This window comes from Vipera ursinii, assembly GCF_947247035.1.
Source record: "Vipera ursinii genome assembly, chromosome: Z".
NCBI classification, from domain to species: Eukaryota; Metazoa; Chordata; class Lepidosauria; order Squamata; family Viperidae; genus Vipera; species Vipera ursinii.
The window spans coordinates 68772587-68792519 of record NC_139517.1 but is presented as its reverse complement, the minus strand read 5'-3'; the positions used below and the strand labels follow the sequence as shown (position 1 = coordinate 68792519).

Below are 19933 nucleotides of genomic sequence, written 5' to 3'. Positions count from 1 at the left end.
GCGTACCTACCACCTAATCGTGCAGCGGCGGCCCTACCCGAGCTACTCGATGTCCTCTCAGGGTTGGTGGTTGAATTCCCAAGACTCATGGTCTTGGGCGACTTTAATCTACCGTCCCTGGGAGGATCGTCCGAACTGGCTCGGGAGTTCATGGCTTCCATGACGGCCATGGACCTGCTGCAAATAATTTCTGGGCCGACTCATGAGAGAGGCCACAACCCAGACTTGGTGTTCTTGTCTGGACGGTGGCGTGATGATGTCGGTGGGGGTGCCACAACTATTACGCCCCTGTCATGGACCGATCACCACCTCCTGCGGCTAGACTTCCCCCTTGCCACCCCCCACCGTGGGTGCACGGTGCCAGTCAGATGGTACCGCCCTAGGCGCCTAATGGACCCTGATAAGTTCCAGGCAGCGCTTAGGGACTCGCATGCACCCCCTGCTCACAGCTCGGCAGAAGCCTTAGTGGAAGCCTGGGAAAAGGCAGCCACGGAGGCTCTGGACCGAGTTGTACCCTTGCGGCCTCTGACCCGGCGCAGATCCCAGCGAGCCCCATGGTTCACCGAGGAGCTCCGGGAGATGAAGCGTCGGAGACGGGGCCTAGAGAGCCGTTGGAGGTCCAGTCGATCCGAATCCGACCGATTGCGACTAAGAATCCTCACCAGGTCTTATCTCGCTGCGATAAGGGTGGCAAAATCCAACTACTTTTCCACCCTCATCGCGTCCGCAGATAATCGCCCGGCTGCCTTGTTCAGGGTGACTCGCTCCCTATTAAACCAAGAGGTGAGGGAGGAACCCTTGCAGGGTCGAGCCGAGGAATTTGGTCAATATCTGCTGGATAAAATCGCTCGGATTCGAACTGGTCTGGACTCCAACTGGGCTGAGATGGAAGAACAAGACATGGACAGTCTTGTCGACGTCATCTGGGAAGAATTTGATCCTGTAACTCCTAAGGAAGTGGACAGGATTATGAGAAGGTTGAGCTCCTCCACATGCTTACTGGACCCGTGCCCTTCCTGGCTGGCCTATACAGCTCGAGAGGCGACACGAGGCTGGTTCCTAGCGGTCATCTCTGCTTCTCTGAGTGAGGGTCACTTCCCCACCGCCTTGAAGGAGGCGGTGGTGAGACCTCTCCTCAAGAAGCCCACCTTGGACCCATCCTCTTTGAATAACTTTCGTCCAGTCTCCAATCTTCGCTTCCTTGCGAAGGTTGTTGAGAGCGTGGTGGCGCACCAACTTCCTCAGATCCTGGATGAAGCGGTTTATCTAGACCCGTACCAATCGGGTTTCAGGCCGGGCTACAGCACGGAGACGGCATTGGTCGCTCTGATGAATGATCTCTGGAGAGCCCGGGACAGGGGCCATTCCTCTGTCCTAGTCTTATTAGACCTCTCGGCGGCTTTCGATACCATCGACCATGGTATCTTGCTGCGACGCCTCAGGGGACTGGGAGTGGGAGGCACGGTTCTACGTTGGTTCTCCTCCTTTCTCCAGGGTCGCTCGCAGTCGGTGCTGACAGGGGGACAGAGGTCGACCCCGAGGCCTCTCGCTTGCGGAGTCCCTCAGGGGTCGGTCCTCTCGCCTCTCCTGTTCAACATCTACATGAAACCGCTGGGTGAGATCATTCGCAGTTTTGGAGTAGGGTACCATCAGTATGCTGATGACACCCAGCTTTTTATCTCAACTCCTAACAATATCAGTGATGCCCTAGACGTGATGTCCCGCTGCCTGAAAGCGGTCCGGGAATGGATGGGGAGAAACAGGCTTCAACTGAACCCGGACAAGACTGAATGGCTGTACGTACCGGCAAGCCAGGAGAGTCAGAACGTCCCACTGCTTAACATTGGGGACAAGTTACTTCCCCCGGCTGATAGGGCCCGCAACCTGGGTGTCCTCCTAGACTCGCAGCTCTCCCTGGAAGACCACATTGGAGCTGTGACCAAGGGGGCCTTCTCCCGGGTTCGACTAGTTCGCCAACTACGGCCTTATCTAGACCTGGATTCCTTACGTACAGTCACCCATGCCCTTGTGACATCTCGCCTAGACTATTGTAACGCTCTCTACATGGGGCTGCCCTTGAGATCCACTCGGAAGCTTCAACTGGTGCAAAGTGCGGCGGCACGGACACTCTTGGGAGCCTCCCGATACTCCCATATCACACCTCTCCTCCGTGCGCTGCACTGGCTTCCGGTTGCCTTCCGTGTGAAGTTCAAGGTGCTAACAATGACATTCAAAGCCCTACATGGCATGGGTCCGGACTACCTACGGGAGCACCTTCTGCCGATGTCAGCACCCCACCGTCCTGTGCGCTCCCACAGAGAGGGCCTCCTCAGGGTGCCACCGCTCAAGGAATGTCGGCTGGTGGCCCCCAGGGGGAGGGCATTCTCAGTGGGTGCGCCAGCCCTCTGGAACACCTTACCTACCGAAATCCGGATGGCCCCTGACCTCCGTACCTTCCGTCGCGACTTAAAAACTTTTTTGTTCCAGCAGGCTGGCCTGGCATGATAGCGTTAATTGGGGTCCCAGTTTGTGTGCATTAGTGTTTCTTATTATTTTATTGTTCGGTCTGTATACCTTCCCTTCCTCTGTACACCGCCCCGAGTCCCTCGGGAGAAGGGCGGTTTATAAAAACTAATAAATAAATAAATAAATAAATAAATATAAGATAATACCAATAGTAGTGTTGTAGCTAGGGAAGTTGAATCATGTCCACTTTTGTTTTTAAATGTATATTTAATAAAATTTTCTAAAAAAAAAGAATATATTTATTTTATGTTTGGAAATATTATGTTACCTTTTCTGTCCTATATAAAGTAGTTCTTATTCTGGAACAATCCACTCATATGATCTGTAGATCTAGTCTAGGCCATTTTCTAAATTTTTGCCTGATACAATTTTATAATCAACACAAACATTTTCTTTTTCTTTTTTTGTATAGATTTTATTAGTTTTTATAGGGTTAGGAATAAGGTGGGATTGGGGTTGGGGTTGGAATTTGAGTTAGGATTAAAGTTAGGGTTTTTCCAAATAACATTTTCAATATTTAGCAAACAGCATAATTTCTGGGTTCATGTGTTTAACAAACAATAATAGATAATAGTTTATTATCATAAACAATATGTTAATTGATCACTCAATAGCCTTCTTGCTTATATTCAAAATTACATATCACATTCCTTTTTCTCTAACTCGTGTTTTTAGCCATTGATAGAAATTATCCCATGTTCTAAAGTACATTGAGTCTTCTTTCTCTTTTATCTTTAAAGTCAAACATTAACAAACATTTTCTAATAGGACCATTTTCTTAGTAGGAATCTATAGCAAATACTAAGTGGTGGTTTTGGATTTTTTGCTTCATGAAAGTCTTACAAAATAAATTACCTTAAAGGATTTTAATAAATATAAATATAATTGCTTCTGAATTTTAAAAGCATATACACAGAAATGAAAAGGAAGCAGGAACACCATCTATATAGAAGATAGTTTACAAAATAATCTATTCTATTTAGGAAACTATTTCTGGGAATTATATTCAAATGCACAAGAGTAACAGGCTGCAGTCAGTTTGCCCATATGATACTACTATAATGGAGTTGCAGTGGTTTCTAACTGCATAAGAAACAAAAATGATACAAAAATGAACAAACAGCCAAAAACAGTCATATAATGGATTCCACTTGATGAAAAGCGTTCACAAAAAAGACCTAAAACAAGATGGAGAAATGACATTAGCAAGTATTGCGGGCCCAACTGGCAAAGGAAAGCTCAAGACCATATTGGTTGGAAACATGCAGAGGAGGCCTTAATTCTGTAGTGGATAAACAATGGCTACAGTGATGATCACAGGCATTACACATATGCATCTTGTGACTAGAGGGCAGACTACAGTCAGCTGCTCTCATCAAAATCAGTCCTTAGATCCAAACTGTGATCATCTTCACCCACAAAATCTATTACATAAATAAGCTCTTGAATATGCTATGCAACTAATGACCTATTAGTTGCCAAAAAAATAGGAAGGGAAAAGAAGAGGCAGGGAAAGACTGAATAAAAAGAGAGACTGGGTTTGATGAAGACATACCTAACAAAAATTCTCATTCAATTTTGGGTGTCCTTACAAATTCATGTATCATGTGAACTAGCCCTTACCTAGGTCCTGGCCAACAGACCATTAAAGCCCATGGTTTTCAACTGCTGCTGCTTAATGCTGGATTGATCCATAATAAGGCTTGTCTTATTAGTGATCTCGTATACAAAGAGGAGACCAACCTGGTATGTATTACCCAGACTTGGCTGGGCCAAGAGAAGGTGGGGTTGCACTCTTGGACATGTACGCAACCAGGTTTAGGATTTGGTATCAGGTGAGATCTCTCATGGCAGGGGAGGAAGGATAACAGTTTTACTCCAGGAATCTCTGCTGGTTCTCGGGGACACTGATGCATAGGTTCCTGAAGTTAGACTCATGGTAGCAAATGATTGCTATTGTAGTAACCTCCCTGCCTGAGCTCCTGGAAGCCATTTCAGGGTTGGTCGTGGAGTTCCCCAGACTTATGGTTCTGGGAGATTTCAACTTGCTGTCTCTGGAGCAGGTCTCTAAAGCAGCCTAAGAGTTCATGGGTTCTCCCAGTCATTCTTGGCTTGATTTGGGACAATGGCCACATTCCAGATATGGTGTTTCTGTCAGAGTAATGGTAATGTGATCTGAAAAGGTTTCTTTCTGACCCCTCTGTCATAGTCAGATCATGCCTTGGTGACTTTGAGGTTTTCTTAATTAGCTGCGCCTCCCCTGGCAGGGAGGTTGGACCCATTCAACTGATCTACCCCTGGTGATTGATAGACCCAATTGGGTTTTAAACAGCTCTGGGGAGAAAATCAGAGTTCTGTGGAGGCTCTGGCAGATGCCTAGAATCAGAAGATGTTTGGAGCCTTAGACAAGATCACACCTATGCAGCCTCTCTTAGTCCATTGCCCCCTTTAGTCCACTAAAGGAGTTGAGAGAGCTGAAAATGTTCAAGAGATGTCTAGAGCACTATTGGAAAAAAACTCTTTAAGGTTTATCTTGAGGCTAAATGTGGTGAAGTACCAATATTTCTCTGCTCTTATTCCATCCATAGAATGCTGTCCAGTGATCCTGTTTTGGGTCACTGGGATTCTCTTTAGCAATCTGAAAAGTCCTCTGAAATGTAAACACCACCACCCTGTGCATTAGATCCATTCTTCTCCTGGCTGGTTAAGGATGCCCAGGAGGTATCATTTGGGTGGAACCAAGTGATGATGAGTTCATCCTTTTGAAGAGGTGCTGGTGTGCCCCTCCTCAAGAAGCCATTCCTGGACTCACCATTATGGACAACTTTTGGGAAAAGTGGTTGGAGTGGCATTGCAACTCCAGAGGATCCTGAAGGAAATTATTTGGGATTAAGCTTATAATTTTATTTAAAAGGACTGTTTGGATCCTTTTAAGGTTACAGGCCTGGATATGGGACAGAAATAGCATTGGTCGCATGCATGGATGATATCTGGCAGGAGTGGGATGGAGGTCATGTATCTCTTCTTGCTATGTTTAACCTCTTAGCGTCTTTTGCTACCATTGACTGTGGTATCTTTTTGGGATGACTTAGTGACTTGAGGATGGGCAGCACAGTTTTGTGCTGGTTCATCCTATTCCCCATGGCTGGTCTCAATTAGTGTTGATAGAGAACAAGAGGTTCAGCTCATGGCCCCTTTTTGTAATATCTACATGAAATCACTGGGTGAGATCATCCATCACCATGGATAAGGTATCCCAAATATTCTGATGATACCCAATTATATATCCATCTCAGGTGAAGTGAGTAATACTGTCAACATTCTTTCACCAATGCTAGAGGCTGTGGGGACCTGGATGGAAACAACAGACTTCAGCTGAATCCTGATAAGGTGGAGTGGCTATTGGTGGGCCTCTCTGTATCCAGAAGTGTATCATTCTTGGTCTTGGATAAAGTTGCACTGCCCCAGATAGACCCGGTGCCTGGGCGGGGGGAGGCTTTGTCTTTGTTCCACTTTTTTTGTTGTATGCCAGTTATGCTCTTTCTGGATAGGGAGGTTCTCCGCTTAGTCACTCATGCCCCAGTCATCTCCTGTTTGGACTACTGCAATGTTCTCTACATGGAAACATGCTCTACACTGAAAAGTATCTAGAAGCTTCAATAGATACAAACTGTGATCATGCCAGCAATTTTAGTTACATGTAATACCTTTTGCTCTTCAAACTGCATTGGATGCTAGTTTGCTTCTGGGTCCACTTCAAGGTGTGGGGCCAGGCTACCTATGGAACCATCTTCACCCCATGACATCTGCCTTCCTCATTCAGTCAGGGAAAGTAATGTTGCAGGCCCTGTAGGTTAAAGAATTCCAACCGGCAGGGTCCAGGAATAGAGCCTCCTCTGCCGTTTTCCCTGCCCTGTGGAATATTCTGTAGTCGGAGATGAGGAAGGTCCTCCCCGCCCCTTGCCTTCTGGAAAGGAGTGAAAACAGGGCTTTGCAGCCTTGCGTGGGGAGCCCAGAGAAGTATGCAATTGTGGAGCTATTTGGCGCCCTGAAAGCTCTCCATTTGCCTTAACTTTTAACAGTGTTTTACTCATCCTTGCCTCTTTAAATTCTTAACTTTATATATTCTTTTTATATTTTAATATTTTATGTATACCACCCAAGGGCCCTCTGTGATGGAGATGGCTGATTTAAAAATATGACAAATAAATAAATATATTTTACAAGTTATTATAAATCACAAAATCCTTAGTTTTCACTATTGTCCCATACAATGAAATGAAATCCACAATTTTTATTAACTGCTTTAAAATAAATAGTTAAGCTACCATACATCTAAACTATTTTAGCTTTATATATAAAATCTTTAGGAAGATGCCCTGTAAATAATATCAAATGATATTGTAATATCTATTAAAACATGGATAAATAACAATCTCCTTTCATCTTTATTCAACCCATATTTAAGAGACTGATGCTTAGAACAATCAACAAAGCTAGAGTACTGTGATCTGAAACCAGAATGGGAAATCTCAAACAAATTGTTAGAAGCTAAGTGAAATAGAGCACTGATGCTCACACACTTAAAAGAAGATGTGAGCTGAGAAAGGGAAGATAAAGAAGCTATTTCCAAAATATTCCACTTTTGTAATATGTAGTGGGCAGATTTATAACAAAATATTCTTTGGCTTGGTTGGTTGAAGAATGTTTGAATAGCATTAATCATCTCTTCTTGTTCTAAAAACTACACTGCAGCAATTGGAACAAAACTGCACATACCCAAATATTTCCCTACGCATAACAATGAAAATATTATATGGCAATATCATTTCTGATTTAGCCTCATGTATGATTAAGTATCCATCTTCATCCACATTTTGTACATTGGTTAAGAAAACTGGGTCTCACATCTCTAAGTATGAACTACCAATTTCTAGCAACTTCCTATCAATCAGAATCATGCCAGAATCATGCCTGAAATACATCAATTTGTTTTCTTCCATGTGCAGGTTGCTTTTTTTCTTTAATCAACCAAATGTTGATCAGTTGGTTGCAAAACAAATTTATCGATCAGCTTTCCATCTGAGCCTGATATCATGCACTGTGAGAGAGTGAGTGGCCTAGCATCACCCAGCTGACTTTCATGCCTAAGACAGGACCACAACTCACAATCTCTAGTTTCCAACCTGGTGTCTTAATCATTAGATCAAATTAATTTTCCCCTGAAATACTTTAAATGCACTAAATATATAGTATTGCAAGTAAAACCTTTTTAAAAAGAGGGAAACTGTGATTTTGAATGTTTAATTGTAGAAACTACTATTTATTGTAAATTATTCACAAAAATGTTGCATTCATACCTATTTCCACATAACGACTAGGTAGATCACGTATTTCACTTGCATGCCGTTCTTTCACTGAGCATATCTATGAAGAAAATCATATTAATTATAATTACTGGTTTTAGAAAATAGTATGAGATCATACTGATTTATTGGCAAATGCATCTAACCACAGTAATGTTAAGATTACAATTTCAATAAATACTACAATTTAAGAGACCAATGCTAGAAGGAGCAGGATATAAAGCACATAAACATCTCAAAAACATCTGGAAGAGTTAGTTCTTCTTTAAATTTCAAGTATAATATTAAATTTAATATCACAGCTTTTATAGATGTCAGATTAGCAACTCTGTCAGACTTTAGTGGTAAAACCTACAATAAATCTTTTGTCATTTTGAAATCTACCAAATTTATGCAGTTTGCATTTCTATAGATAATTTGTTTAATCCAAGAAAAAGTTTTGTCTAGAACTATGATTCTTTGTTACTTATTTTGACCCAAACTAATTCTTCCCATATTTTAAGCACTGTTTTAAGTTCACATGAATATAGGTTTTGGTTGGTCAAGAAAATAAGCATTTTTATATACACAGCATCATACAACTTCCAAACATTTCTTACTATTCAGTCTTACAGTGTCTGCTCAAGTGCCATTGTATTCAATGGTATTTACTTCCAGGAAGGAAAGGTTAAAATCCTATCCTTTTTGGATTTTTGGTTAGAAATGAAGGCAATTGTTTGGCAGAACATTGTTGTGTCTGCCCCCTTCATACCCTCTCTGAGAAAGCATGTGTTCAACATCACAGGATTCATTACTCACTAATGTTAAGGCTGATGGAAAATAGTTGATAAACATTCAGCTTATGTAGTTCCTTTCCAGACTAAGCAGTTAATGAAACCCAAAACTCTTTTAGCAGCTTTCATAGCACATTGCCGGAAGACAAAGGAGAAAGATCATCCCAGTCTTGACTACTCACATGCTTAGAGAAATCTGTCTGACCACTAGGCATTTGTCATTATTCCTTCTTATGAAGGTCAGCCCAATGACATTTCTATGGCAGCAGGAGTTCTCTGCACAGTAGTCAAATCAAATTCCCTTCTTTTTTCCCCTCCCTATCGCTTTCGCTTTTCAGAAATAATCCTCTGTTTGTCTGTGATAGCAGCAAGCATTTATTACAAAGACAGGTAATTGTACCTTTACTGAATTTCCCCAGCCAATAATCAGTGTTAAATTATCTTTCCAGCAAAGGCTGCAGGGATACATATCAGGACGGAGGCTTATATCATCTCGGGGCACATTGGTGATTCTTTGCTTAGCAATCACGTCAAATATCTTCACACCCTGGAAGTTTAATACACAGTAAGAAAATTCTGTGTGTCATTTTATACACAAAACATAGTTCAGAAGTATCACAGGCTGTATCAAGGTTGCATTCTATTCTACTGGAGGCACAAAAAAGATTTTGGTGAACAATTGGAAGAAGTTGGCAGGAAAACTGTTAGCATGAATTCTCTCCTACAACAAGCTCTGGAAATGTTTAAGTAAACAAGGGAAGCAGTTGCTCAGTTTTGCTTTGCTGTCAACTTATAATCAAAACTTACATATACATACAAATATGCATGCACATTGATCTTTCTTTTTTGTATTTCTTACTCAGAAAGAAAACTAGAAATGTGTGATAAGATTTACAAAATACATGAAAGAATGTATTTTTCTATGTTCTTTAAAATGTGAGACTTAACTTGTGCTATCTTCTAAACATGTTGTTTAGAAGCTCATTACCTTCTTGAAGTTAGCTTTGTCTATGTTAGCAAAATTTATTACAAATTCTGTAACTATGCACCATGCTTTCTGTTAGGGGAACTGAACAAGCTGTGGTTATGACCAAGAGATGAAACTCTTTAAGCAGCTCAATGCTTCCACTTTTGAAGTTATAAAACTGTAAATCATTTGGGCAATATGTCTGCTTGGACAAGAATTTCAAATCACAGTATACAGAAAAAAGTGGTACAATTTTTTCCTCTCGGGAGAAAAAGAACATACTGTCAAGATCTTCTCTGTTTTCACACTGATTGCCAAAATTAAACTAGAAATGTTTAAAGCAGAAATCTCTCTATCTTAAACTTATCAGAATATTTATCAGCCTTACAGCATGGCTGATACTCACAAAATATAGTATTTGAAAGATCCTACATAATGACTTTTAGTTGCACATATTAAGACCTTTAAATGTTTTTAAACTGCAGCTTCCAGAATCCTTCACCACTGCTTATGGTGTGAGTTCAGATTTCCAAATTCAAATATTTGGAAGATACAGGTCGGCCACTTCTGCCCTAAGGAAAATGCACTGATTTTGGGAAAAATAGTGAGGGAATATAATATTCCTAAGAAAAGTGAAGTGGATGTACACTTTTTTCTGAACTTTGGTGGAATTGAGGAATTATTCTACAGATTTATGTTTTCCTACTAGCAAAAAGTGAAAATTACATTAAAACCATGTCAGAAGATAAGAGAAACATTTAAGACTTCATATGATAGTAAGTCAACAGTTCTTGTTCATAAAGCAATCTACAAACTATGGTTTTGAGCTGAAGAATCCTAAATAAGAGTTTATTCTGCAATCCTCTGGAAATTAAATTTCTAAACATTTTCTGAATGACAATGGTAACAATATATTTCTTGGACAAGTTACAGGCTTCTCTTTTCTGTCTATATAATATATAAAAATATAATATGTATTCTCTCATGCAGAAGCTCACACACATGAAACCATTTTAAGATGAATTAAGGTAATGACACCAGAAAAGTATACTATCAATCCAGCAGAACTCACCATATTATTGGCCCATGCAATCAGATTTCCTCTCCATTTCACGTTTCTTATAGGTCCCTCTCCTTCATGTAAAACAGAATACCTCCATCTATTCATCCAATTCTTTTCAAATAACAATAACTGGGTAAAGAGTAATTTTTAAGTTTTTAAAACAGATATATATATAAATAGGTAATTATATATCATTTCACTAGAACATGGGTAGGCAACCTTGGCTCTTTTATGACTCGTGGACTTCAACCCCCAGAATTCCTGGCTCAGGAATTCTGGGGGTTGAAGTCCACGAGTCATAAAAGAGCCAAGGTTGCCTAACCCTGCCCTAGAATAATGAAAAGTACAGGACAAAATATTTTCAATTTTTAGATGACTGCAACAAGAAAGACAATATTGGCAAAAAAAAATACAAACAGAACTAAAAATGTAAGATTTTAGTGCATTATATAAAATTTAGGATAAGCAAAAATGTAAACCAGAATTTTTGCTTTTGAATGTTTGACAAAGCTAAATCACCCAGAATGATTTAAACATCATACTTCTAAAATATTAACCTTTGTAAAGTAGACAATATCAAATTTCAGTTGCAATCCTGGAAATTAATACAGCAGATACATATTAACATGGAGATTCACAAAGATTTACATATTTTGTCCTCATGTTTTATTCGCTCCTTTTTATGTGTAACCATGGGAAAACTAGAATCCATTTCTTCACTTTTTAAATAAATACACATCATTGCTATTTCTAAGGTTCATAAAATATAGTATTAGCTGCAGCTTACATTATTTGAGCTGGTAAGTCCTAAGGAAGTGGGCAGCGCTTTCTGTGCTGCTAGTTTTTCCACCTCGATCCTGGCCCCTGTTAAAGCAGCCAGGGAGGTGAACCACAATTGGGCTCATACAGTAGTATTTGATGAGGAAGTGCCCCCAGCCTTGAAAGAGGTAGGTGATGTGCCCCCCCAAGAAGCTGGACCCAGAAATTTTTGATAACTAATTACCAGTCACCAAACTTCCATTCCTGGTGAAGCTTGATGAGAAGATGGTCAGTCTGCAGGTGAGAAGGACCCTGGAGGAAACTGAGTCAGTTTTGATCATGTTAATAACCTCTGGTGGAGCTGGCATGGTGACTATGCTTTGTTCTCCTTGATTTCTTGGCGACTTTTGATACAGTCGACTAGTATTCTTCTGAGCTGGTTCTGTCTTCAGTGGTTCTCTTCCTTCCTTCCTTTCTTCCCTTCTTCTTTCTTCTTCAGTTCCAGTCAGTTAATGGCAAGAAGAGATTGTTCACTATGCCCCTCACTTATGGGCTGTTGTAGGGTTCTAATCTCTCTTCCCCCCCCCTTTTCAACATCTGCATGAAATGGCTTGGTGAGTTCATTTGCTGGTATGGGTTTGATATAATCAGCATGCCAATGATGTCCAAGTATATTTTTTGATCCTGGACTGCCTAAGTGAATCTTTTCAGGGTTCAGTCCCAGAACTTTGAGGTTGTATGAGTTTGGATGGGGAACAACTGTCTCCAACTCAGTCCTACCAGGCCTGGGCATGCTTGCACAGTTGTGGAATATTCCAACATTGATCCTTCAAGAGTAATTCATACCTCAACTACCCCCACAGCTTGTCTAATGCAACACATAACTGATCCACATGGGGCTGCTCCCGAAGACCACCTGGAAATTTCAGCTGGCCCACAATACAGCTTCACAGACAGTGATGAGTATGCCTTGGTTTGACCACATTACATCTGCTTTATGAGCTGCACTGAGTACCTCTTTGCTTCTAGGTGTGATCCAAAGTGCTGTCATAGGCTCTGGTTATTTGAGGACACCCATCTCCTATAGGATGTGTTCAAGCAGTTCTGGCAGGATTGGTGTGCTCTGCATTCCATTGATCAAATAATGCCATTTATTGGGACCCACTAAGTGTGCCTTCTTTGTAGCAGTGCCTGCCCTCTGGAATGAGGTCCTCCTCCCTATTAGAATTTCAATTTTTTTTTATTTTAATTCCATTTATATCCCGCCCTTCTCCGAAGACTCAGGGCGGCTTACAAGCTTAGCAGTAGCCTTCATTCTATGTATATGCCTGCTTATTAGGGCTTTCACACACACACCCAAGTGGCATTATTACAAAGTCAGCTTAATTGCCCCCAACAATCTGGGTCCTCATTTTACCTACCTCGGAAGGATGGAAGGCTGGGTCAACCTTGAGCCTGGTGGGATGCGAACCTGCACTAATTGCAGGCAGCTGCAATTAAATGACCTTAAAATCCAGAGGATTGATGCCTGTTTCTTCCCTTCCACTCCCCTTTGGGTTTATTTTCTTTCCCATCATTGCTCTTTTGTCTTGTGCTGTTGACATATATTTTAAATTGCTGTTTTAAATGTTTTAACCTTGTGAGTCAGGAAGCATACAAATTTAATATTATTATTGTTATTATGCTTGTTGTTGATCACACTCAGCCAGATGTTTAGGTTGAATTTGGCATTTTTGTGTCTTGGGAATGATCTGGGATAGGCTGATAGTTGAAGTTTAATGATGATAAAGGTACTGTCAAAGGTATTGTCAAGCTCTTCCAAGTAAAGCTGCCTTTTGCAATGGGCTGATCATGATTTTGTCAATGCCGATGGTGTTCAAGTGGTGCTTCAGTTGTTTTGGGATTGCACCCAAGGTGCCTATTACTACTGGTGCTATTCTTGCTTTCTTTTGCCAAGGTTTTCTATTTCTGTTTGGAGGTCTTTATATTTTATTATCTTCTCAAGTTCTTTTCTATTTTGCTGTCTTCAGGTACTGCGACTTCCACTATACAGACTTTTTTGTCTTTCTTGTCAAGTATTGTTATGTCTGGGGTGTTATGGGGCAGGCTCTGGTTTGTTTGAATTGTAAAGTCCCAGAATACTTTAGCCTCTTAATTTTCTATGACTTTCTCTATTTTATGTTCCCACCAGTTTGCAGGTAAATGGTATTTCTTGCAATGAAATGGCTACTTTGTCATGCCTTTATCTGTAGTCAATCTGTGTGATCTTCTTGCAGCAGCTAACTAGGTGGTCATTTTTCTTTGTAGTCTGTTGCTGTCTTCTCAATTCTGGCTTTGTATGAGTTTGCTCTTAAGGCTTGGTCTTATGCAGTAAGAATTAGCCCCTTTGGATCTTTCTTCAATTTTCTGCTCTAAGCCATTGCCAAGTCTTGTTATCTACTTTGTTCACTATTTTTTAAAAATTACATTTTGGCCATGTAATACTTTGCTTTCTCATGTCTTATTAGGGTTGGCCACAAAGTCAGCCAGATGTTTAGATTGCATTTGGCATTTGGACCCAGATTGTTGGGGGCAATTAAGCTGACTTTGTAATAATGCCGCTTGGGGGTGTGTGAAAGCCCTAATAAGCAGGCATGTACATAGAATGAAGGCTACTGCTAAGCTTGTAAGCCGCCCTGAGTCTTCGGAGAAGGGCGGGATATAAATGGAATTAAAATAAAATAAAAAATAAATTTTCATCAACTTACTGAGTCCTTCCCAAAGATTTAGGATAAGCAGATGTTGATGTTTCATGATGATAAAAGTATCAATCAATCTTTATTACAGTTACAGACCAGCGAAGTGCTAAAGGTATTGTTGCAGGATATAAGTTCCAAATAAAGTTGACTTTTGCACTGACCAATGGTAAGTTTGTTAATCCTGATGGTATTCAAATATTCTTCAGGCACCTGAGGTGCCTATTACTATTGGTGCTACCTTCGTTTGCCAAAGTCTTTATATACTTTATTATGATTCATTGCACTGTTATCCAGATGTTCAGATTGGATCTGGCATTTTTATCCATCTATTAAGTTCTTCCCAAGGGCCTGAGATGGGCAGATGTTAATGTTTCATAATGTTGAAGGTATCGTCACAGGATACCTTTATTGTTCCAAGTTGCCTTTTGCAATTAATCAATTATGATTCTGTCAGTCAATTTCTATTTGCAGATCTTTGTCTTCTATTCTGCTGTTTCCAGGTATTGCCATGTCCATCACCACCACCACCACCATCATGATTATTTGGTCACACATTATTATTATTATTATTACAGTATACTGAATCAAATTATGGAGTTTACTTATTTCAATCTAACATATATAATACTATAAGTTTGCCCAGAATCAAAAATAATTAGAAACTTTCACTCCACAACAGGAAAGTGAAAAGAACCCATGACTCTGAGAGTTATATATGAATGTTAAATTATGGTGTGATTAGTGCTGTGGAGTACCACAGAATGGGACATCTAATATTCACCTAATCTCTTATTTATCACAGTCCGATATCCCCAAACTGCTGTAGCTGGTCCCTCAAAATTCAGCAGATTTTGGTAAAGCTGCAGTTAATGTTAGGTATTTAAGCAAGAATAACATAGATTGAATCAAAAACTACTTCAGCCCTACTGAAGTTAATGTATTAAAATACAATTATGTTCTATTTGTTTCAACATTTTCTAGTAAAATATGATTAAATCTGGATTTAATCTTGGATTTATTCTGCTTCCCCCCCCCCCCGATCATATACATTTTTGCCTTTAATCCATAATACTCCAATCTGAGAGCCAACATGGCATGGTGATTAAAGCTAGTGGATTAGAAGCTGGGAGTTCCATCTATCTTAGGTACAGAAACCAATTGGAGGACTGTGGCCCAGTAACTTTGTCTCAGCATTAGAAAGAGTAAGCCACTTCTGTGAATGTTACCAAGAAAATTATGAGGATTTATCCATTACGTTGCTAGGAATCCAAATTGTACTGAAAGATATACATATTCTAATACATGTTGCTTGAATGCATAGTGTTCATCCTTTCAGATTTTACAATGAAAAATATTATGTTTATAATATTAAATAAGATTGTGGGAAAGAAGGACTACTTTGTAACATTTGCTTCATAAGCTTTCCCCCTAATTTCTGTTATAGTAAATAACCATAAATCGCCTGGATCAAGGCCAGTGAGTGGACAGAGAAGAGTAAGCACAGCTCATAGAAACCTATATAAAACAACTATTATTCAACTATTAAACTGATTTTTTTTCCTTGAGAAAATTGGAGTGGGGTTATTTTATGCACAACCACAAGGTGGTACCAAAAGACAAACATTTCTGTCAAGTTCAGAATTAGTCACTGTAAATTAAATTGGAGAAAGTTGATAAACAAAAACACATGCTTGTATTGTTAAAGAAACAGAAATTATCCAGTTTTCACCATTTAGCTAAAATACTATATATTAAATCGTATATCAAAATACCACATTATTGACTTCTATTGAATTCAGCAAAAAAGAATTCATTTCAACATTAAATCAATTTAAATTAATGCTTTTCATCAAATGGATTATGAATTGCAAAAAACTATTGCAAAACAAAAATAGAGAAGGGGGTTAAGAAACTGAGTATTTGTGTTATGCAAAACTGATTATTGTTATTATTTAAATGGCACTTAGTAGTTGTGTAATTGTATCATAGACATCACAGGAAAAAAAATTCCCAGGGAAGGGTAGACCATACATTCAGTGTAAGATATAGAAATAATTTGCATGCAGAACACAAAGTCCTGTACATTTTATTTTCTGTTTGTTAATGGGTCAATATGCTTCTTTGGGGGGAGGGGTTGTATCATATACTGATTTTATATATTTGACAATTTTATATGATTTCTCAGAAGAAAATCTCCATTTTTTTGGGGGGGGGGGAACAAGGCACTGCCTTATGCCAAATTATATTGAACTAAATCAACAATTATCTAATCTTCAGTCTTTTCAGCCTTACTTGAAGAAGAGAGAGATAAAATCTGGAATATTATTGTATATTAAATTTGTACTTGTCCAATTCCAAAAACCCTGGACAGTCCACAAGTAAGACATAACCTTCCCCCCTCACAATTCAATGATGAACAAGAATAAACATAAAAAAGCAGAGATTGTTTCCACTGAGCTATAACTCTTTTCTTTACCTTCTTCACCATTTTACAGAAAGGGTGGTATAGTTTATTTATTTAGCTTATGGCATATCATACATGGACTAGCAATATATATTAACTTTTCACCTAGATTAGCAAAACACAATAAAATATAAAGGTTAAAAAGATCTATGTTCAAATACCAATGTCTAGGCCATCTGGTAAAGCACTGTTTATATTTTAAAATATCAGATACTGGACTGGTATATGCATCAGCTTACAGACATCATGATACGATCTACAGTTTGACCTGGGACCCCCACAGACACACTGAGGGGAGAATACTGTGCCCCATTTATACAGAGTCCCGGCAAACATTGTGTGGGGTGCGAATCCTATTCAGGATTATCCATTGCTGACATGGTAGTTCAAAGTTTGTCACCTTTTTTATCGGGCCACTTATAAGTCTTCCAACATCCTGGCATTCAGCAACACATTTGGTTTTCCATTGCCAATCAGTGTTAAAATTGTTGGGCAGATGCTGTGCAAGTGTCAGTGGGGGCTTCTTGGATTTGAATCTTCTGGATGATAAGTGAGTAAGATCAGCATCCACCGGTAGCAGTGAGTTCATATTTTTTTCAGTATTCTTTCACAAGTGCCTCACTGAGGGTGGCAACTGAAGCTCCCTTTTTAGTTCCACATAATTTCTGGAGTATGTTGTTCCTAGTATTGATTTTTGCTGCAGTATTCTCTAGATGTATCTTACAGGAAAGTCTGATCCAATGTTACTCCAAAATACTTTGGATGGGGGTTATAGGGGAATAAGTTGTTTAAGTGGACCCTCAGGCTTCATACGCTAGTCTGTTGTTAAGATGGAGGCACGTAATTGCTGTTTTGATGGTATTAGGAATAAGCCTCCAGTCAGTGAAGAATTTTCCCAAGATTTTAAAATCTTTGGACAGGAGGCTATCTGCTACCTCCCTGTATTTTTCTTGCACTGCTATGGCCAAATCAACAGTGTGTCCACTTTGTGTCTCCTTGTCGCTGGCATACCTGACATGCATAAGTTGAATAGTGTAGGTACCATTAGAGAGCCTTAATCTTCTTACCTTACTTATGTTATATTATGGTGATATAGTAGTACAGTTTGATGTAATATCTTTTTGCAATCTGGATTTGGAAGAAATAAATATATTTGACCAGAGTTTACAGCTTACTTTACTTTCATACTACTGATCAGCTAATATAGTGTAATATTTTTTACAATACTTGGTTATTATGTTACATTATTTCTCTGATAAATTCCAGGTTTGTTCTTGGAACTAAAGATTTTTTGTCTGTTTGCACATTTGATTTTTTTCAAAGGGTCAGTAGCAACAGAGAACAATTTACTTTTTTTTCCTAAACCAGTTTCAATTGGTGTATAAACAAGGAAGTGTTCAATGTATCACATGAATTGGGCCATTAGAATTAATAATAAGGGGGAAAGTTAAAAATACTCAATTTATAACAACATAAACTTCACAAAACAGATGTAAAGCAGTACTAACAAAAATTGATTAATAACAAATTTTATTCAGTTAAAATGTATTTATACAGCTGTCAAGACACCCATTGGTGTATTGTGTAATTCAAGAATGCTGGTAAGTCTATAGTAAGCAATATGCTTTATGTGTATGTGTACATTTTAATACATATTCAATTTTAACATAATATGATGTATGTGATTACAGATTGGATCTATTTCCTATTAGTAAAATAAAAAAAGAACCATGTGAAAGGAAAACTTTTGCAGAATTAACTGAAACTAAAGAATTGTACTAATTTTTATGTGGGTTAATCAGCATAAGAGAATATATTTTCATGACTGTTGTAAAGATTATGAATAATGGCAGTGTATACAATTTAGCATTTTCATAAACTAAGCTAAGCTAAGCTAAACTAAACTCCTGTTTATCAAAGAAATAATGTAACATAATAACCAAGCAAAAAGTGTACTATATTAGGTGATCAGTAGTATGAAGGTTTAAGTAAGCTGTAAACTCTGGTTAAGTACATTTACTTCTTCCAAATCCAGATTGCAAAAAGATATTACATCAAACTGTACTACTGTATCACCAAAACATAAGAATGTAAGAAGATTAAGCAAGGCTCTCTAATGGTACCTACACTATTTAACATACATGTCAGATATGCCAGCGACATGTTTAACAACATTAATACCACTAGCAATACAAGTAATCCTCATCTAATGGTCACAATTAAGCCAGCAATTTGAGTTGCAAGTTATTGCAGCCATTAAGAGATGCCCATAAAACCCCTTTGCTCGATGTCTGTAATTTTGATTCTCCTAATTGCACTTGTTAAGAGACTGTGTGGGTTGTTGAGTGGATGGAGCAAAAGGAGACAAGCAACTCTTCTTGAAAGAGGACAGGCAGCTCTTTTACTCTGTCCATGGAAGGGAACTCCTTCACTGGGCCAGTTGAACAGGACTTGGATCTTTCCAAGCCCCATTCAGCCCATCTAGCAAAGGTACATCAGCTGCCTGCTGAAGAGGCAGCTTTTTCACTCTGTATGTGTAAGCAAACCTCTTCCCTGGATGAGATGAACAGAGCTTGGATCTTTGGGATCTAAATTTTGTTTAGTTCTTCTCCATCTGCAAGACTTTTTTAGTCTGTACTTTGAGAATGAAAGACTCTTGATTTGTCCATGTGTGGGGCAGACACCCTCTGCCAAGCAGCAATTTGGCTTTCAAAGAGACTGGCTGAAAAAGGTCTGTCCTGAAATCCAAGCTTGAATTTCAAGAATGACCTTTTTCAGCCATCCCCCAGGAACCAGCCAGGTGGCAGTGGCTTGTGAACTTCTCTGTTGACTTTTTTGAGAAACCAAAAGGGAAAATTGAAAATAGCAATCACACAATTACAGGGCACATACCATGATCACATGATTGTTATCAGATGTAAAAGATCAAGACCACATGTGTTTAAAATGTCATAGTTTTGTTCTGGAGTGGTCAAAGTTCTTGAGAAAAACACACAGCAAAAAGTGGTTCTCTTATCCCAGTGCCTCTTGCAAGAGAATGAAACCACTCAGAGGCAACAGTCTGGACATTAAATCTCTTGAACAGTGTTGAAGGAAGGTTTGGCACACAAAGAATAGTTTTAACTTCTCAAATGCAATTTGCTATGGGTGAATCCAAGCAAATTTGACTTTTTCAATAGCTATACTATGAGTTTAACTTTATGGGTGAAGCATGGGATAAACTTTCTATAAAAGTTCACAAAGTTTAAAAAGCTCTGAACATTCTTAGCTGTATGGA

The 19933-nt window shown here is 39.2% G+C and overlaps 1 protein-coding gene across 1 annotated transcript in view; it reads right to left on the bottom strand.

Annotated features, from left to right (window-relative positions):
• The window catches only part of VPS41 (VPS41 subunit of HOPS complex), a 168599-nt gene that overhangs the window by 58814 nt on the left and 89852 nt on the right, over positions 1-19933 (bottom strand). Inside the window, exons 8-10 of the mRNA XM_083378279.1 lie at positions 10705-10824; positions 9066-9212; positions 7887-7953 (exon numbers count right to left, since the gene is read on the bottom strand). Coding sequence (XP_083234405.1) covers positions 7887-7953; positions 9066-9212; positions 10705-10824 — 334 coding nt within the window. The remainder of the gene's footprint in view (positions 1-7886; positions 7954-9065; positions 9213-10704; positions 10825-19933) is intronic.